The following is a 21809-nucleotide window of genomic DNA, read 5'->3' as shown; positions in this document are numbered from 1 at the left end:
CCTTAGGCCACAGTGTTCCACATTCTACAAATAAACCCTGGGCTGTCTCCCCTGCACCAGCTCAAGGTAAACAAGGCAACTAAAATACCCTTCTTTCCCTCCACCCCCCCAAAAAACCCTGCTTTCTGACAGGTTCGTGCATTTCATAGCATGTGAATTCAGTGCCCCCACTGCTGGAGGGAGAAAACCACGCATCTTTCTATGTCTCCAGAAAGCCAGATTGAGAGCAACGCTGCCAGGCTATGGGACCATCAAGACCAGGCTGAAGTGGTCACAATCACTGGGATTGTACCCAGACAAAATAGCCAGCATTAATGGAACTCTATGATTTCCTCCCCCTTCTTTGTGTTTTCAAAAAACAATTTCAGGTTTAGAGAGGTCTAAGCAGCTTACTGTGGTTATCATATCTCTGTCAAAGCTGAGTGTTTTGAACAAAACCTAATGCAAAAATATAAATCTGAGTGGGGTGTCTGGGTGGCTGAGTGGGTTAAGCCGCTGCCTTCGGCTCAGGTCATGATCTCAGGGTCCTGGGATCGAGTCCCGCATCGGGCTCTCTGCTCGGCAGGGAGCCTGCTTCCCTCTCTCTCTCTCTGCCTACCTCTCCATCTACTTGTGATTTCTCTCTGTCAAATAAATAAATAAAATCTTTAAAAAATAAATAAATAAATAAATCCGAGTGAACCAAAATAAATCATTTTGGCTCATAAGCTCATTATTTTTATTTACAAACCCCCTTCCTCTCCTTTCCCTTCCTTTCTCCCTACTTGTAAACACTGGGGAAGGGCCAGTACCCAGAACTACTGACCCTAGCCCTTCTACCTACTTGTCTCCATGAACAACACGCTTTGTTCTTCCTTCTCCCCAATCTGGACCCCCCTCCCCAGCATTCAGAGGGCCCCAGAGCAATGCTGTCCAGTTCCCATGTAATGGCCACATTAGGGGGCTATGAAATTAGTCAGTAGGTTAAAATGATTAATTTTAAAAATTATTATGAATATTAAAATTTATATATCACAGTATATCACATACAGAAATTTTTTAAGCATAGTATAAGATTTAGACTTAAATCTCAAGTCTAAGATTTAATTTAAAACCTTTTTTGGGGAACATTTCTGGCATCAGGAGAGGATGGGACTTAAAAGTGGATGACACTTTATAGCTGCTCTCAGCCAGGTGGTCCTTGTGACACGGAAGCGGGTTGTTAGTTTGTCCAGGTGCCGGGACTGCATCACTGTGATCACTCTTTATTTCCATCAGAAAACTATTTGAGGACAGTTAAGGAAGGAATGAGAAGTTTGGTTGTTTTTGGAAAGCCTTAAGACAAAGAAGGTGCCAACATCAAACCTTGAAGAATATCCTGGAAGAAAATCCTGGAAACAACAGTGGTACCCTCCTTTCTGCCCCCCCCCCAAGCATTATTTATTTATTTATTTATTTATTTATTTATTTATTTATTTGAAAGAGAGAGGGGGAGGCAGAAGGAAGAGGAAGGAGAGGGAGAGAGTGATAGAGTGTGCAGGAATGAGAGAGGCAGCAGGAGAGGGAGAGAGAATCCCAAGCAGACTCCATGATGAGCATGGAGCCTGATGCAGGGCTTGATCCCAGGACCCCAAGATCGGGACTTGAGCTGAAATCAGGAGTCAGATGTTCAACAAACTGAGCTACCCAGGCGCCCCAGTGGTGCCCTCTTTTAAGATGCTTCATCCAACATTTATTCAAGGGCACAGAGGGGAGAATTTAGCTATTGATGATTCGCTCAAAAAGCTGAATTCAAGGTAAAGAGGTTTTTGGACCACAATAGCAATATATTTCACTCATGAGAGAAAAACTACGTAAGTCTAAAGTTTTAAAATAAACATAAAGTTAAAATTCTAAATAAACATAAAACTTCTAAGCAATAAGAAGGCATTGCTCCACATTTGATGACAGCAAAACTAAATGCTACATTGAAGAATGTACCTCGCCAGCATCACCTTGATCCCAAAACCAGACAAGGATCCCATCAAAAAAGAGAACGACAGACCAATATCCTTGATGAACACAGATGCAAAAATTCTCACCAAAATACTAGCCAATAGGATTCAACAGTACATTAAAAGGATTATTCACTACGACCAAGTTGGATTTATTCCAGGGCTGCAAGGTTGGTTCAACATCCACAAGTTAATCAATGTGATACAACACATTAATAAAAAAAAAAAAGAACAAGAACCATATTATACTCTCAATAGATGCTGAAAAAGCATTTGACAAAGTACAGCATCCCTTCCTGACCAAAACTCTTCAAAGTATAGGGATAGAGGGCACATACTTCAATATCATCAAAGCCATCTATGAAAAACCCACCGCAAATATCATTCTCAATGGAGAAAAACTTTTCCTTTTTTCCCAAAAAAAGAAAGCTTTTCTGCTAAGGTCAGGAACACGGCAGGGATGTCCATTATCACCACTGCTATTCAACATAGTACTAGAAGTCCTAGCCTCAGCAATCAGACAACAAAAGGAAATTAAAGGCATCCAAATCGGCAAAGAAGTCAAACTATTACTCTTCGCAGATGATATGATACTATATGTGGAAAACCCAAAAGACTTCTAGAAACTGCTAGAACTTGTACAGGAATTCAGTAAGGTGTCAGGATATAAAATCAATGCATAGAAATCAGTTGCATTTCTCTACACCAACAAGACAGAAGAAAGAGATATTAAGGAGTCAATCCCATTTACAATTGCACCCCAAACCATAAGATACCTAGGAATAAATCTAATCAAAGAGGCAAAGAATCTATACTCAGAAAACTATAAAGTAATCATGAAAGAAATTGAGGAAGACACAAAGAAATGGAAAAATGTTCCATGCTCCTGGATTGGAAGAATAAATATTGTGAAAATGTCTATGCTACCTAAAGCAATCTACACATTTAATGCAATTCCTATCAAAGTGCCATCCATCTTTTTCAAAGAAATGGAACAAATAATCCTAAAATTTATATGGAACCAGAAAAGACCTGGAATAGCCAAAGGAATATTGAAAAAGAAAGCCAACATTGGTGGCATCACAATTCCGGACTTCAAGCTCTATTACAAAGCTGTCATCATCAAGACAGCATGGTACTGGCACAAAAACAGACACATAGATCAATGGAACAGAATAGAGAGCCCAGAAATGGACCCTCAGCTCTATGGTCAACTAATCCTCGACAAAGCAGGAAAGAATGTCCAATGGAAAAAAGACAGCCTCTTCAATAAATGGTGTGGGGAAAATTGGACAGCCACATGCAGAAAAATGAAATTGGACTATTTCCTTACACCACACATGAAAATAGACTCAAAATGGAGGAAGGACCACAATGTGAGAAAAGAATCCATCAAAATCCTTGGGGAGAACACAGGCAGCAACCTCTTTGACCTCAGCCACAGCATCTTCCTAGGAACATAGCCAAAGGTGAGGGAAGCAAGGGCAAAAATGAACTATTGGGATTTCACCAAGATCAAAAGCTTTAGCACAGCAAAACAAAGTTTGCACAGTTAGCAAAACCAAAAGACAACTGACAGAATGGAAGAAGATATTTGCAAATGACATATCAGATAAAGGGCTAGTGTCCAAAATCTATAAAGAACTTAGCAAATCAACACCCAAAGAACAAATAATCTAATCAAGAAATGGGCAGAAGACATGTACAGACATTTCTGCAAAGAAGACATCCAACAGACACGTGAAAAAGTGCTCCACATGACCCGGCATCAGGGAAATACAAATCAAAACCACAATGAGATACCACCTCACACCAGTCAGAATGGCTAAAATTAACAAGTCAGGAAATGACAGATGCTGGCGAGGATGCGGAGAAAGGGGAACCCTCCTACACTGTTGGTGGGAATGCAAGCTGGTGCAACTACTCTGGAGAACAGCATGGAAGTTCCTCAAAATGTTGAAAATAGAACTACCCTACAACCCAGCAGTTGCACTACTGGGTATTTACCCTAAAGATACAAACGTAGTGATCCAAAGGGGCACGTGCACCCGAATGTTTATAGCAGCAATGTCTATGATAGCCAAACTATGGAAAGAACCTAGGTGTCCATCAACAGATGAATGGATAAAGAAGATGTGGTATATATACACAATGGAATACTATACAGCCATCAAAAGAAATGAAATCTTGCCATTTGTGACAACATGGATGGAACTAGAGCGTATCATGCTTAGCAAAATAAGTCAAGCGGAGAAAGACAACTATCATATGATCTCCCTGATATGAGGAAGTGGAGATGCAACATGGGGGGTTAAGGGGGTAGGAGAAGAATCAATGAAACAAGATGAGATTGGGAGGGAGACAAACCATAAGTGACTCTTAATCTCACAAAACAGACTGAGGGTTGCTGGGGGGAGAGGGGTTGGGAGAAGAGGGGTGGGATTATGGACATTGGGGAGGGTATGTGCTTTGGTGAGTGCTGTGAAGTGTTTAAATCTGGCGATTCAGAGACCTGTATCCCAGGGGATAAAAATATATTATATGTTTATAAAAAATTAAAAAAAAGAAGAATGTACCTCTTCTAGTCAATGAAATCTTAGTTTAATAAAGCCCCGTGTATGTGCATACTAGGTCACAATGTAAAATACATTTTTCTTACGGGTTGTGGTGTAAACATTTGAAAGCCCCTGTTTTAGGAACTTCGGTTAATGATCAAACCAAACCAAGCAACGGGCAAATTAAGTGATTCTTCCTCGCTTCCACATGTCTCGGTCTCTGCACCCCTTTAAGGATTTCAAGAGATATTTGCTTCCCTCATCCCACTCTCCTCTTCTCACCAACTTTTTATTCTTTCAGAAATGTTTCTAATATAATGAAATAAAACGTCTTTGTGCCACCTAATGAAGTTCTCAAGTGCACGTTGGGGTGACCACCGCCCAAGGCAAGAAACAGAAGATCTCTGGCACTCCAGCATCCCCTCCTGATCAGTACCCTTCCCTCTCTACAATTCTGACGTCGTCATACACATACTAAAATCTATACGGTCAGTTTTGATGGTTCGGGCTCTATGTAAATGGAATCATTCTGTAGGAATCATTTGTCTTTCTCTTCAGTCAACACTGTAAATTTGGTGCTTGCAGCTCTCATGTTTATTTTTTTAGGGTCAAGTTTGTCATCCTTTCTATTCATGGGCATTTAATTTGTTTCCAGCTTTGGAAAATGATAGACAGTGTGGTCATGGACATTGTCTTCTATGTATCCTGGTAGATGTGGATTGCTGGGCATAACAGAGCTTGACTTTCTTCAGTTTAGCTATGTAATACTGCACCCTCCACACCCTTAGGTTACAAACTGACATTCTCACCAGTGTGGGAGGGTCCAGACGCACCACCACTTGACATTGTCAGGCTTTTACAATGTTGTTAGTCTGAAGGGTGTTTAACAGTACCTCGTTTTAAATTTGCATTTCCTTGAGTAATACAAGGTTCAGTAATTTCTAATTTATTAGCCATTTGGATTTCTTCTCTGAAGAGGTGCTTCCCTTTAAGACTTTTGCTTATGATTTTTACTCACCGATTTGTTGTTTTTCATATAGTTTAGAATTCTGCAGTCTGAGATGTTAGCCACTAGTCTCATGTGGTAATATAAATTAATAGAAAATTCAGTTCCTTAGTTACACTATCCATATTTCAAATGCTCAATGGCTACATGGGGCTGGTAGCTACTTTATGGGATGGCAGAGAACTACAGAATATCCCCCCTTACAGCAATTTCTACAGGAAATTTCTACAGGAGAGAGACTACAGAACATTTCTGACCTCACACAAAGCTCTCTAGGACAGAACAGAACTACAGAGCATTCCATTGTACAGCAAATCCCACCGCACGATGTTGCTCTAGACACTTGTCTCTGTTGCGCTTGTATTACAGGTATCTCCCCACATTCAGGGCCTGTCCATTAGTTCTTCCATGGTTCTTTTGATGAATGAATATTTTGAGTTTAACCAATCTTGTCCTTTTTGGACAGGGCTTTCTTTTTCCTTTAGGAATTTCTTCCCATCCCAAGGTCACAAGGATGTCCTTTTGTGCATCTGGAACTGTGTATAGAGTATATAGAGAGGTAAGGGGCCAATTTAATTTTTCCCCTATGGATTGCCAATTGTCTTACCCTGTGGTGACAGTCTGTTCTTCTCCCTTCTCTGTATGCATCACCTGTCATAAATGAAGTGTATTTGTGTTTCTATGGCCTTTCCACTTTTCAGTCCGTTCCAATGTCCTTTCCATTTCCCTTACTCAACCGTAACTGCTGGACCCAGATTGTCAGCCACCTACCTACTGTATTGTCATGGATACTCTCCCATCTTTATTTGAATTCTTGGTAGCATCAGGACAGTTAACTTTTTTTTTTTTTTTTTTTTAAGATTTCATTTTTAAGCAATCTCTACACCCAGCGTGGGGCCCCAACTTACAGTCCGGAGATAGAGTGTCGCATGTTCACTGGGCAGCCAGCCAAAGCCACTCCCCTACCACTCCTGTTTTGAAGTACTTTCTTCTCTCGGCTTCTGGGACAGCGCCCTCTCCTGTTTTGCTCTCTTTGTTGGTGGCTTCTCCTTTCTGACCCGAACCGGTTTAGTTGTGAGGCCTCATCTCTTTTTACGCTATGCTCTTATCCTTGGTAATCACGTCCATTTGGAAGGCTTCAAATTCCAACCATATGCTAGGGACTCTTGCCTTTGTCAGGGGCAGAGTCAATGATTCACTGGTCTAATGCAAGTTGGAGATGTTTGCTGGAACTTCTGGACATTTTTTCCTTGCTCTTAAGAGTGAGGAATGGGCAGTAAGCTCACATTCCTACTGGATATCAATGAGGGGGGAGTCTGGCCTTCACTGCTGTTGGTAGCCCTCTCCCAATGGGATAAGTCGGGCTATGAGGAAGCCAACCGCAGAAGAGAGCACAACGGAGTTACAGAACCCAAGTGAGGCCCTTAGTGAGTTGCCTGTGAAACCCACCGGACCTCTACACTGATATGTGAACCAATAAAATACCTTATTTTTAAACCACTTGGAGTCAGATTTTTGTCCCTAGTGGCAGAAAGCACTCTAATGAATCTAAGTCTGAAACTAACATGTCAAGGTAGACCTCTGCTCTGAACTCCAGGTGTGTTTATCTAACTGCCTATCTGGTATTGTCACTTGGTTCTCTTATATGCACCTCACATTTCAGAGATCTCAAACTGGACTCTTGATCTTTGCCCAGAAACCTCCTCCTCACAATAAATGGTAACTGTATCCACCAAACTGCTCATGCCAGAAACATGTGGGTCATCCATGATTCCTGTGTTTGTTCCCCAGACAACCCACTTAAGTCTTGCCAACCCACCTCTAACATGTTCATCGGATGTGTCAACTTTTTTCCATTTCCACTGTGGCCACTCTAGTCCACACCATCCTTGTCTCTCTCCTGGACAACTGCAAAGATCTTAATTGGACTCCCTGCTCACTCTCATACCCTCCAATCCTATTCCTTACAGCTGCCAATTTTAATCTGTAATTATTTCACTTTCTATAGCACAGCAGTTAATAGAATGGATTATGGGGTAGGACTGATGGGCTAGTTATCTACTCTACACAAGAAATTACCCCAAACCTCAGTGATCTAAAACGACATGTGACATCTCACAGTTTGTCAGTTAAGAATGTGGGCAGACTTAGCTGGATATCTCTGTCTCAAGGTTGATCAGGAGGCTGCAGTCTTATCTGAAGGCTGAACCGGGACAGGATCTGCATCTAAGCTCCCTCGTGTGGTGGTTGGTGGGTCCGCACAGGTTGTTGGTTAGAGGCTGCTTTTGGTTCATTGCCTGAGGGGCCACTCCACATAGGGCAGCCCACAACATGGTAGCTGGCTTCCATCGGTTGGCTGTGTCCTGCAGTGCTTGGCACATATGGGTTCAGTAAATGTTGCCTTGTTATCCTGTTGAAGTGCAAGTCCACTGCAAATGTGTCTATGTCTTCTTGCAGTCAGGTATATTATTAAGGTGGAACTTGGGCTGGGTCACTTCCCTGTTGTATACCCTTCAGTAGCTTCCACCCCACCTGGGATAAAAGCCAATCTTCTGAAGGGGCCCAAAGCCCTTGCAATTATCCAAACTTGTGTCATGCTGTTGTTCCTTACTCACATTGCTTCAGCCCCTGTGGACTTGAGTGTACCAGGTTCTTTCCCAGGTGGGGTCTGGACCATTCTTCCCTGAACTCTGCCTGGCTAAGTCCTGCTTGCCTTCCAGGTCCCAGCTTCATTACTAATTCTTTGGGGAGGCCTTCCTTGATTGCTTCATCTAAATTAGATCCCTGGGCATATTCTTTCATTGCACCCAGTGTAGCACTCCCTACTATTTGAAATTAAATGTTTATTTACGGGATTACTTGATCGATATCTGCCTCCCTCTTTAAACTATAAAGTCACCCTGATATGAGGAAGTGGTGTTGCAACATGGGGGCTTAAGTGGGTACGAGAAGAATAAATGAAAGAAGATGGGATTGGGAGGGAGACAAACCATAAGTGACTCTTAATCTCACAAAACAAACTGAGGGTTGCTGGGGGGAGGGGGTTTGGGAGAAAGGGGTGGTATTATGGACATTGGGGAGGGTATGTGCTTTGGTGAGTGCTGTGAAGTGTGTAAACCTGGTGATTCACAGACCTGTACCACTGGGGATAAAAATATATGTTTATAAAAAATAAAAAATTATATTAAAAAAATAAACTATAAAGTCAAATCAGTTTTGCTTACTCTTGCATTTCTGCCCCCTGACACAATGTCTGATCATAACAGATACATAGTTAATATAAAGATATCTCTTTAAGGAATTTCAGAATCATGGGAAAGTATCTAAGTTGTTCTTCAATGGGTCAAACTGCCAAGGAACATCTGGATTCCCCAAATTCTATAATGAAGATTTTCTGTTTACCATAAAGGAGTTTCAGACTTATTTGGTTGCTATATAGGTGTCAATAATATGAATCCTTGCTGTGGGCTGGGCATAGATATAACGGACACTTTTCTAAAACATGCAACTGAAAGACAAGTTGAAGTACAGACTAACCTTTTAATCCATATATTTAAATACCAATCTGGGTAATAGCAAAATTAGAAAGCCTACATATTCAATGGATTTTTTTAATACAACCAAGACATTTTTAATATATGAATAAAACAAATGAAAAGCTAGTAATCACAGCTATCCTTAGAAGCTGGATCTTGAATATATAAAAAAATTTCAAATTGATTCCCATTTCATTTCTATTTCTTACTTTCCTTTGTTTCAACGTTCTCTTTCTTTTGGCCAGCGTACTGCTACGTTGAAATTACAGTCAGGTTTTTCTGAGCCTATCAGCCTACGGAATTTCAAGAGGTTTGTTTTTTCTGTTTTGTTTTTGTTTTTGCTTTTCTTTTTCCTGCACCGTATATACATTGCAGAGATTTATCATTGTGGTTCATAATAATTGAATATTTTCAAGTTTCTTTTAATCATATATTGTTTAAGTTTCTGATCCTGCTAGATGCTGCTGATTTACCTGGCAAAGGGAAGCGTGAGTCATAACTATTGCCAGGAACATTTAGCTACTAGTAACCTCAGGCCACTCTTTACCTGGTACTGTGGGAATGAGGGGAGACAAGAGCCTGGGAAAGGGCATGAACTCTGGAGCCACACTTCCCAGATGTAGATTCTGGCTTCATTGTTTACGAGCTCTGTGACCCTCTGGCAAAGTGACTTACTCCAACAGGGCTTAGAATCCTTGTCTTCAAGATGCAGACAAAAATGGCATTTATCTCACTGGGTTGTTATGGAGATAAAAAGTTAATTTTCATAAAGCTCATGGAATGATTTTTGGTAGATAGCACTATCTACCAGAATTACTAATTCTTTGGGGAGGCTCTCTGGTAGATAGATAGCACTATCTACCAGAAATCATTCCATGAGCTTTATGAAAATAACATACATATATATATATATGTTACATATTCATATTTCCTTTTTGGAGGTTGTTGTCCCCTCCACCCCCCAGCAAAAAAGGTTTTTCTGGAGCGCCTGGGTGGTTTCATAGTTAAGTGTCTGCCTTTGGCTCAGGTCATGATCCCAGAGTCCTGGGATCGAGCCCTGCATCAGGCTCCCTGCTCAGCATGGAGTCTGCTTCTCTCTCCCTCTGCCTGCCGCTCCCCCTACTTGCACTCAAACTCTGTCAAATAAATAAATAAATAAAATCTTTAAAAAAATAAAAAATAAAAAAAGGTTTTTCTGTCATCAGGGCTGTATCCTCCAGCTTGAACTTGAGGATACTGAATACAGAACTTCTACGTAACACATCCAAGCTATGGGACCGTTCCACGTTGTGTATAGATAATAGAGCTTCTCTGGGCTTTGGCTATTTCATCTACAAAATGGTAGTATCACCAGCCCTATCCGCCTAACAGACTTGCTCTGAAGAGGAAATAAAATGCAAGACAGCAACCTGAAGAGCATGTTCTTATGCATCCTTGTGGCCATAAACATACATATTTACCCCTTATGATAGTTCTAAGATTCTGGGAGCGTTGTGAGGGGCATTCTATAAAGTTAAATTATCCCACACTAAAGTTAGTTCAACAAAAGAGGCCAAAGATGCAGAACATTAAGAGGCTGAATTCAAATGACAAAGTATATACATGATCAGTCATTTGAAGACTGAGCAACCTAATACATTTTTGTGTTCAATTAAAAAAATTTTTGCATTAAAAAACAAACACAGGGGCGCCTGGGTGGCTCAGTGGGTTAAGCCTCTGCCTTCGGCTCAGGTCATGGTCTCAGGGTCCTGGGATCGAGCCCCACATCGGAAGCGGGGAGCCTGCTTCCTCCTCTCTCTGCCTGCCTCTCTGCCTACTTGTGATCTCTCTCTGTCAAATAAATAAAATCTTAAATAAATAACTAAAATCTTAAAAAAAAAAAAAAAAAAACCAAACACAAAGCCTTTCCAAATCATCCAGGATTCAGTGGTATTTTCACTTCTGAGAATGATTAGGCCCAATTTAGGGATTTTATTGGTTCTAGCAATATACCAGACAATTTAACCTAAGAGTTCACTTATTGTAGATAAGAACACATTTGACTTCTATCTGGGCTTCTTCCCTGCACACTACGTGGAAGGGAAAGCTGGCTGAGGAACTAACAGATCCTTCTTACAATATTTCAAATACATCAGTTTTTATGAATGAGAAACATTTCCTATTAATCAGTATCTAAGGCTCAACTGAGTTTTTTTTTTTTTTTTTTTGGCATAGAATTCTAGAGTCTTCCTTTAATTTCCTCATAATCCTTGGTGTTCTTGCCAGGAAATTTTGTTTCATAGTACATTAAAAAAATTCTGGCATCATTTAAATTTTTGAACGAGTCTTTTATCTGGAATTGTTTGAGAAAAAGTTTAAGTTAATTATATAGCAGAGTTCTTAAGCCCCTTAGAAATTTTATAATGGGGATCATTAAAGAAAACCAGAAGTGGGATCTTGCCAAATTAGTCTAGATGGTAAAATATATGTTGTCTCCTGTTGGCAACTGCCAATCTTGGATATATAAACAGTAGTAAATGTTACCAATAATTCCTGTGAATGCCAAGAGGAATCAAAGTAAGCCGAACAGAACACAGGAACAGGTGGGAGTGCCCCTGAGTTGGGGCCAGTTTGGCCGACATGATTGGCTATTATCCCCAAGAGAGGTGGGGGGCACATCACCCAGGAGAGGCCACACATCCGCTTGTCCTCATGGTTTAAATGAGATGACAACACTTTTTTTTTCTTTTTTTGGAAACTAAATACATTTTAATAGAAAACAAAATACAAAATAACTCTTTTCAGAAAACAGAAATATTTAATCCTTTTTTCCACGAATTTGAACTCGCTTTATCCTCAAAGCACAGTTTTGGATGCGTGCGTATGTACTTACGATTTGTTTCACAAAGTGTTCGTTAAACCGCTATTGCAATGCAGGAGGTGGGAGCCAATGATGGCAGGAGGAAAAGACGTTGAGAGCCTCACACCTCCAAATAAATGGGCATTTGGAAATTTCACATCTTCTAATTCTATCTTTTGACTTATCACTTCCAATCCTTTTCATTTCTTTACCACCATCTGTCCTTTTGGGGGGAGAGAACTGTTCATACAAGTGCAGCCGTGAGGAACCTCTTCCTCTCCCACCATCACTGCGGGAGCCCAGGACTTTCTCAAACCAACCCTCCCCCCGCCCGCCCCACTTCTAGACATGTCAGCCGGAGTGATCCATCCATCACCCAGAAAGTTTCCCTTTCTCCCCAAACACTGTGCTACCCAATTCTCTGAATTCCCTGAACCTCAAGATTCCAAGTATCACAGCCAGTGCCAGGAGTAAAACCTGAAAGATGAGAGCAGAGAAGGCCCCTCTGCCAGTGCTAGGTTTCCTCTTCTCAATAATAATAATAATTATAATTATAATAATAAAAAATCCTGGTTCTCTGTAATTATGGAAAAGGAGAGACTTTTTGCCAGGATGATCCCTGCCCCCGGTCCTAGTTCCCAGCCCCGCCTTCCTGCACCGGTAAAGATCCACCCCGCACCCGCCGACGGAGCAGCCGTGAGCAGGTGGCACCGCTCCTCCTAAGGGTGCCCCATGACCATCCTGGGACCCAAATGCAGCACCCGGCGGCGAGGTAAGCAGCATCTCTTACGCGCGGGAAAATGAGACAGAGACAGGAAGGTGCTCACACAAGGACACGGGCGGGATCTTTGTGGGAACTCGCAATCTGACCTCTGGAGCCTCTTCCTTCTCCGTCTCACGTCCAATCACAGCACCTTCCCCCTCCGGTCCTTCGACATTATGGGGGAGGGCAGCGAGTGAAGGGGTGACGAGCTCAGGATGTCTGCATGGGATGGAGGTGGGGGGTGGGGGGAGCAGGGGTCAGGGGAAGAAGCAGGGAGTCTTTCACAGTCAGTCAGTGATTCGATCTCGATGTGTCCTAAGACTGGCAGCCTGGAGGCTTTCCATGACTGCCCCAGTCCCTTACGACAAAGATTAAAAAAAAAAAAAATTTAATGTTCCTGATTTTCTTGTGTGATTCCAGTCACTAGAAGGAGGTTGCAGGCCATGAACTGCACGCTCAGCACGTTGCTCATCTGCCCGGTGTACACGCCCACGAGTTCGCCCGAGGAGCCGTCGGCAGGTGCACTGCAGTGCGTGTTCCTGATGTCCCAGACGCGCACGGAGTTGTCCATGGACGCGGACGCGATCAGGCTGCTGTCCGGGCTGAAGGTGAGGCTGGTGATATTGTCCGTGTGGCCCCTCAGTTCTTTATAAAGGGTCCCAGAGGCCAAGTCCCATAGCTTCAGCCGCTGGTCCTCGCCGGCTGATGCCAAGTACTTACCGTTAGGAGAGAAGGCAAGAGAGAGCACGGGGCCGCGGTGGCCCGTGAAGAGCCTCACTGAGTTGCCCTGTTGAGCGCTCCACAGCCGGACAGTCTTGTCGGTCGAGCCCGTGGCTAAGTAGTTTGAATTAGGGTGGAATTTGACACAGTCCACATCTGCCAGGTGTCCGGCATATATTCTCAGCGGGTACGTCCGATCAAATGACCACAGCCTTGCGGTGCGGTCATGGGACCCGCTGGCAAAGTACAGGCTATATGGGCTAATGTCCAGGTCCCACACAGGGTAGGCATGTCCTTGGTACAACACAGTGTTGGTGAAACTGCTGAGGTCCCAGTACCTAATGGACATGTCTTCAGAACAAGAGAGCAACCCTGAGCTGTCTGCAAGGAACCTTGTGCTGTATACTGGTCCACAGTGTCCCCGGAGGATCTTCATCTCTGTGCCCGCATTGTCATCCTCATCATCCTGGGGACAGTGGGGGTAGGGGCGGGTGGCAGAGAGACACACAAGGGAAACATGTTTAGTGGTCTGCCATGAAAACCAAACAGTCCAGCAAAAAGAAAAATAAAGAAAGAAAGAAAGAAAAAAAGCCACTACTTGAGAAATAGCCTCTGACCAGTAGATGACAGTGGTCTTGTCCTTAAGGGCGACCCCAGGAAAACAACTCACAATTGCACAATGAAACACAAAGTCTCGTGCAACTTACAAATTGTCTTCCTCAAGTCCATCTTGTAGCTAAGACTCAATCAAATCAAAAGTACACAAATGCCAAGCTATCATTACACGGTAACGACTGTGGACCTTACTGTCAGGCTGGGGGGGGGGGGGGACAGGTTTCCAAGGCTGCTTCAAAGATCGCCCATGGTCACTTCCACTGTTAATCCTGACAGACATCATTTGGAAAGATTTACTGCCGAGTTTACATTAAGTTCTCAGATTCTTTTATTCTGTGGGCTTGTCTTCATCTGCTGGTTTTAGCTGCTTTCTAAGCCACATTGCTGTTTCGGCTCCACTAAGAAAATTTCTGGCATGTTCATTACTCCCATGAGTGGGGTCAGTGATGAAGGTAGACATGGTCTCACTTTAAAATTTACATGAAACTGTTGTAAAAGGTTAGCCAAAATAACGCCTGGACGTATCAGAACAAACAGTAGACTAGAAAGGTGCAGTTATCAGTAAGCAACACTCATACCGTGTGACCAGGCATAAACTGCCAGTGTCCAAAAAGAAATAAAGATGAAGTTTTAAAACGACTTTCTGGAGGGTCTCAAACATTTTCCCAAGTGAGGCATGGGTTCAGAATGGCTTTAAACAAGCCGAGTGACTCATGGGATTCTTGGAACTAAAAGTGGGGACAGAAAAGAAGACAACCACTCATGGTACTGAGGGAGGGAGTCCTCCTACCTCACCCTCTTCCCCACAAGGACAGTATCTCTGTTCAAAATCTGTTTTCCCTTCATTCCCTCACAGACAAGCTCCTTAACACTACAGCTGTCTCTACCCAAGAATTCACAAATGAAAATGGGTTTTCATTAAATGCCGTAAGGAGGAGTAAGAAGAGTCCTGAACCAATCGGCTTTGTTAGCTGAGATATAAATAGGTCTGTGGGCCTTAAGTTCCTGTACAGGAAAATCGCATCTTTTTAACTCCCATTTGAAAACTATTAAATTCAAAATAAAACAAACGCCTTCAATGTGTACAGATTTCAGAAAAAGTTAAGAGAAAATAAACATTGATGTCCATGAATATTCAAAATGCCTATTCCAGACACTCAACATTAAAAATACATAAGCATTTGGGAGCTTAACGTTCTACCGCGTTACCAAGAATATTAGTAATTTTCCTTTCAAAAGAGGTTATGACAACACTTCAAAATTTCAAGGATGACTCACTGCTGTACACCAGAAAGATTATATAAAAACTGTGGGAGCAAAAAACGACCCCAGATGAATTACACCAAGGCCCTTTGGAAGTGAGTGGTGGATTAAAGGGCACGTTACCATCTCTGGGGCTTAAGTGGTCTTCGTTTGGAACAGGCAGTTAGGGAAGCGGGTCTTCAGCTCCTTAGTGGGGACCTAAACAGTGCGCTCAGAGACGGGACGAGGGGGGTGTGCCAGGAGTCAAGCTGGCACTTCCCAGGGGTCTTGATGACTGTCTCGAGCACATGGACAAGCGCCTGGTGGACTCTATGGACCAGGAGATGGGGAAACCAGAGCATTCATGCTGGCTATCGCTATCAGCTCTTTGCCAGGACCACAGCTTAAAATAACCCAGCCACATTTTCTTCTGTGGTTCAACCCAGTCCCACAAGGGCCTCAGCACAGAGCTAAAACTCTGAACAAGTAGCTGATTCACACATGCCCAGCCCCAGATTCTCTCTTCCTTCCATGCTCACAGGGCAAAACCCCAAATTCCCTACAACTGACTGAATACCCAAGAGTAATGGGCATGCGTCCCAAATATGAATTTTTAATTTGTCAAGTATATTTGTGTCATGATAAATCATACTATGTACATTATACAGCATGCATAAAGAAATTTAAAAATAGTAAGAAAAGTAAGTATAAAAAGACTTTCAAAGCTTATCTTCTGTACCCCTGTGCCATAGTTTGCTAAGCCCTGCTTGAGACTATGGAGGCCCTAAAAATCTCAGACTTGTTACAGATGTCTGCTCCTGGACTAGGGGGTTCAGAGTGCCTCAGCTCAGCTCCAGGGTACTTTTTGGGGTCTGAAATGTAGCCTTGGGCTGTTGTCCCAACATTAGCTTCCAATGGAACTGAAAAAAATTATATCTGGCTGGGTTTGGGGCTGAGTTAAGACTTGGAAGCAAGTGGGGGGTTGCTCTCTCCAGGAGAGATGACGGTGGCCTGAACTAGAAAAGGCGGCTATTGGCTAGCTAAGCTGAACATGTGTTGTAAGTGTAAAACACACCAGATTTCCAAGACTGAGGACAAAAAAGGAGAATGTAACAGATTTCATTAATAATCTTTTAATATTGCTTACACGTTGAAATGATATTTTGGCCATACTGGATTGAATAAAATACATTGTTAAAATTAAATGACTCTTTCTTTTTACTTTTTCCACGTGGCTACTAGAAAAATCAAAGTTACAAACATAGCTCACATTATATTCCTCTAGGCCAGCACAGACCTACAGGACCATTTTATATACAAATCACAGAACTGAGTATTATACAACACTGACTTCTTTACTTTTGAAACTTAAAGACTGCTGGATTGGGGGAAGGCTCACTAGCCAGCGCATGGACCCAATACTGGTGCTGTAGTGCTGGCCTAGGAGGGCGGGAGGAAGGCAGTGATGAGGGTGATCATGAACACAAACCTGAAACGAAGAGCAAATCCTTGATTTGGTATCTGTGGTTTTGCCATGTTGCTCACATATTAAAAATACATAGTTACCAATCAATGAGGGTAAAAGTTGGACTTCATTTCCAACTCCATTTAGTGTGGAACAGAGGATGGAGGGTCTCAGACAGGATGGGGGCTACTGGTCCTAGCAGGAGGTGGGTCACTGCTATGCCAATTAATAGCATTTCAAAGGTTAATCTAGAAATATTTTTAAGTTGCAGATATCAGAAGGTATAGGGCAGTGCTGTAGATCCAGTTTTATTTGGCTTAATAAAGAGAGAAAATTTCATGCCCTCATAGAAGCTTTTGATTACTGTTTTTTACTTTCTAAAACGGAGATATAATTCATGTACTATAAAATTCACTCTTTTAGGAAGTATACAGAATTATGCAACTTTCACCATTCCCTATTACAGAACATTTTCATCAACTCAAAAAAGAACCTTTTACCCATTAGTCACTGCCTCTTTCCCTGTCCCCAGCCCCTGGCCACCATCAATCTGCTTTCTGTTTCTATGGATATGCCTATTCTGGATATTTCCTAGAAATGGAGCCATATAGCATGAGGGCCTTTGTGGCTGGCTTCTTTTACTTAGTTAGCACAATGTTTACAAGGCTCATCCACAACACAGCATGTCTCATGTAGATGCACTCCTTTCTACGGCAGAACAATATTCTATTGCACGGATATATCCTATTTTGTTTATCTCTTAATCAGCTGGCTGACACTTGGGTTGCTCCCACTTTTTGGCAATTATGAATAATGATGTTATGAACATTCATGTACAAGTTTTTGTGGGGACTTATGTTTTCAATTCCTTTGGGTATATACCTGGAAATGGAATCCGTGGGTCTGGTCAGTATTTTAAATACTCACTAGTAAAACATTTTCTCCACTAATTTATGTGGCCACTATTCCTTCAGGAAGATTAAGGTAGAAGTTGCAAACTGGCTTTTTAGTTGGGTTTTCATGTGGTTTCATACTTCCTACCATCTCTTTGATCCAGGGAGCTTTAAATGTTTATAGTTACCTGCTTGAATTCTACAGGTATGTGAATTTGTGACCTTTGCACTAAGAGTTTCTATTTTTTTTTTTAAAGATTTTATTTATTTATTTGACAGAGAGAAATCACAAGTAGGTAGAGAGGCAGGCAGAGAGAGAGAGGAGGAAGCAGGCTCCCTGCCAAGCAGAGAGCCCGATGCGGGACTCGATCCCAGGACCCTGAGATCATGACCTGAGCCGAAGGCAGCGGCTTAACCACTGAGCCACCCAGGCGCCCTAAGAGTTTCTATTTTAATTGTGAATCCTATCAGGAAAACAAAAAGTCCATGTTCTCATTGAAGAAATATTAAAAACTAAGTACCAGAACTGATTTGTACCTTGCTTTTCCCCAAAATGTTCCTTATCAGGAACAACCACCACACTCCCATTCCCCCCACCCAAAAAACCCCAAATCAAAAAACCCAAAGAACACCCCCCCAAACCAAAAACCATCCCCCCGAACTCCATCAACAACAAAAACTTTTGTCAACTGCTATGACAAAATGGGTGGGGGATTTAGAAATCCCAAACAGGAAACTCCTAGACAACATGAGAAGAAGATTGCAACTGTAGTTATAAAATGAAACAAAAGTTTCTTCACAAGGAAAGCAGTTCCTTTATACTGTAGCAGAATCTACAGCACTTTCAATATGGACAACTGGGACTACATCAGGAAGATACTTAAACAAAGTATCTTCTTTTGGAGTGGAACAGCACCTCCTACCAGAGCTCTTCTCTCCTTGGTCTGGGCGCTCTCTTCCTGCTGCCATTCCCCTAGCTCAGGCCACCATAATCCCGAGTACAGCCTGTGCCGAGCTGCTCCCTATGTAAGCCCTCCCAACTCTAGCCTGCTTGAATTTCTCTCACTTCCTGGCATCCATCATGTTATTCTTTACTTCTGGGTCTTCAAATGCATACCTTCCAAAGTCTGGAAATCTTCACAGAATAAGTCACAGAGCTAATTTTCAGTGGTAGCCAGGGTAGATAGAGTCTTAAACATTTTTTTTTTTTAGTCTAATGTTCTTTCCCTATTTGTATCTACCTTTCTGTCTTTGCTGTTTTCCTTTATATTAATTTGTAATGCTGAGAATAATCTCCAAACACAATGTCAGTGGAATAAAGTCAGTGGAAAAATATTTTTCCTTGTATTTACAGAAAGTTGTAAATGAATGATGGCAGTATCCTTCAGTCGTATGTAAAGAACACTCAACGGGCTAGAATTGTCTCCTAGGAAAACAAATTTTAAAACTCAAATACATGTGCAATAAAAAAATTTTGGAGGGTACTAAAAAATCCTAGAAATCAAAGTATGTACATTGGAATGTAGGCCTTTTACTCATCACAACAAACTCCTCTAATTATATTGTCGGAGTCACAAGAAACAAAAATTCAAGGACCATGCTAACTGGAAGGTGACTAAGAAAACAAGAATCAGAAAAAAGGGCTTATTTTGTGCATCTAATATTCTTGGTATCCTTGTCACCTGTGGAAATTAACTTGAATGTTGGTTTTTTGTTTGTTTGTTTTGTTTTGACTCCTTAATTTCTCTACCCCATGCAAATAATTTTCCATTGAAAGTAACCTGAGGCAGAGCTACCTGAATTTCAGTGGTGAGATGACAAAAATATTCTCACTTTTAGCTTTCGTAGGGCCATTCGCAGGGGAAGTTAACTCTGTGAAGTTTAATTTTCTCTCTCTTTGTGCAACTTTGTGACCTGAAATGCAGGCCACTCGGCCTGCCCTTTTCAGTAACCACCCCAAATCATTACACTGACTGATGGATAAAATAGCAACTACACTTCCTGTGCACTTTTCAAAATGGGGCTGGGGAACATCCTGGAGCACATGAAGCCAGAGGACGTGCCCTGGCCTCAGGCCGGTAACACCCCATGCTGATGAGGGGAAGAGCAACCGGTGTTCTCGTTCATTACTGCTGATGAGACTGGCAAGTGACAATATTCATCACAATTTAAAATGCAGATCCTCTGACCCAGTAATGCTACTTCTAATTATTTATATTCGCATAAATGTACACACACACACACGCACATGCACACACGCACACACACACACACACACACTTAGGGTAAATCTTAATATTAGCTAAAGGTCTTTAATTAGGCTTAGCAGTGTTATCCATATTCAGACAGTACTAAATATTGACCAATCATTAATAATGTTCTGTTACTGTTGTTAAACATAGTTTTCATCTCTTCCAAGGTTAGGCATGAGGAGGAATTCAGCGGTTACAGGTTACATGGGAATTAGTCTGGCCTTAGCTATACAATGGAGGAAATAATGAAGTCCATTCTCCACAAGAGCTGTCATGTTTGGTAAGAATTCTAAGCAAATTAATAAGGCAGGTGTAGGGAAGAAAAATGATATTCATACCTCCTCCTCCAGAATGTCACAAGCCAAGTGGATGCGGGACACGTCTACTGGATGGGGTTCTGATTTTAACTTCTTGGATCGTAAACTCCACAGTTTTATACAGGAGTTGTCAAACCCCGCAGCAAGCAGCTTGCTATCTGGGGAGATTTCTGCAGTGTTCAACAGCTGCTCTGTGTTATAGAAGGCATAGAAACAGATGGTGGTGAGGGAGGGAGGGCCATCTTTGACGCGCTTAATGCTCTCCTGCAAGACCTCCAGGGCAGCCTCGTTCTGCAGAATAGGGGCAGGCATGTCAGTGGGCTCGAGGCCACTGCTCTCACTCCGAGAGGAGCTGCCGCTGGCGTAGAGCTGGTAATCTGTTCTCTTGGCGGGCTGCACGTCAAGATGGATATGTAAGGTGAGGACTTTGCACAGGGCGGTGTTGTTGTCACTTTGGAGGTAGCGGATAAGGTAGTCGTAGCTGTCTTCCTGGAGACGGACCACGTACTTGTTATCTAGGAATGCTCGAAGCTTGAAGTTAGACAGGATGTCCTGGATGGTTTGAGTGGTCTGTAGCTGCTCAATGACATCCTTCTGGCTAGCGTTCTGCAGAAACATTCCATGGAAGCGGCTGTAAAAACTTTCCACTGTGCTCTTCGGACTATTCTGGACCAGGTTGAGATGGAGGTAGACAAAGAGAGGATAGAGGAGAGGCATCACTTCGTGGCTATGCTGGGAATCAGAATCTATAATGGAAAAAAGTGAGGGCTTTATCATCGGTATAATTTCAAAGAATAATGTGGCCCTCCTGGGGAGCCCACCATCACACAACACATTCTGGTCAGTACTGCTGATTGAAAGAGAAGCCCAACATAAAATTATGGGAACTCAAAGTCCACGCCTTTTGACCGAAGAAGGAAGAGCAGGGACTCTGAAGTCCAGCAAACCTGGCCCAGAAGTCGGCCACAAATCAGGAATTTGATGCCCAGAGAGGGCAAGTGACTCGCCTAAGTTCTCCCGACACTTCATGGCTTGTCCCCAGTTCTTCAAGGTTCACAGTTTCTCCCCAACACATTAGTGTTTCTCAGATTGGGAGGCACAGACCTCTGAGGGTCCGTAGTTATATTCTTGGGAGACTGTGAGTTCTTCACAGAAACTTTTTGGTTGGATAATTTCTTTCTTTTTTTTTTTTTTTTTATATTTTATTTATTTATCAGAGAGAGAGAGGGGAGAGAGCGAGCACAGGCAGACAGAATGGCAGGCAGAGGCAGAGGGAGAAGCAGGCTCCCCGCCGAGCAAGGAGCCCGATGTGGGACTCGATCCCAGGACGCTGGGATCATGACCTGAGCCGAAGGCAGCTGCTTAACCAACTGAGCCACCCAGGCGTCCCTGGTTGGATAATTTCTAAAAACAATGAACAAAGGCATATTCATAATTATCCGGCTGGCCATGAAGCAAGGACTGACATACGATTTTAGTGCTCTACTTTGTTTTTTGACTACTTTTGGCCTCCATCATCCGACAGGATTATCAGAATACTTATTTTAGTGAGTTCATGGGCATGCCTGGCTACCCGGGCCTGCACGTCCTAACACTAAGATGACAACACTCACCCAAAACTGTCCCATCTCTG

At 42.5% G+C, this 21809-nt stretch overlaps 1 protein-coding gene across 5 annotated transcripts in view; it reads right to left on the bottom strand.

Moving 5' to 3' along the window:
* Positions 1–11845: 11845 nt before the first annotated feature.
* Positions 11846–21809, bottom strand: part of TAF5L (TATA-box binding protein associated factor 5 like) — a 30764-nt gene continuing 20800 nt past the window's right edge. For 4 of the 5 annotated variants that reach the window (XM_059397262.1, XM_059397259.1, XM_059397260.1 and 1 more), the window contains 2 exons: positions 20198–20922; positions 11846–13858 (listed from right to left, as the gene is read on the bottom strand). In XM_059397262.1, the coding sequence (XP_059253245.1) occupies positions 13061–13858; positions 20198–20922 (1523 nt within the window). In that variant the 3' untranslated portion in view covers positions 11846–13060. The remainder of the gene's footprint in view (positions 13859–20197; positions 20923–21809) is intronic. The other variant, XM_059397263.1, reaches the window with a different exon arrangement.

Source organism: Mustela nigripes, chromosome 4 (genome assembly GCF_022355385.1).
Source record: "Mustela nigripes isolate SB6536 chromosome 4, MUSNIG.SB6536, whole genome shotgun sequence".
NCBI classification, from domain to species: domain Eukaryota; kingdom Metazoa; phylum Chordata; class Mammalia; order Carnivora; family Mustelidae; genus Mustela; species Mustela nigripes.
Note: the sequence above shows the minus strand (reverse complement) of the source record. Positions and strands in the feature narration are given on the sequence as shown.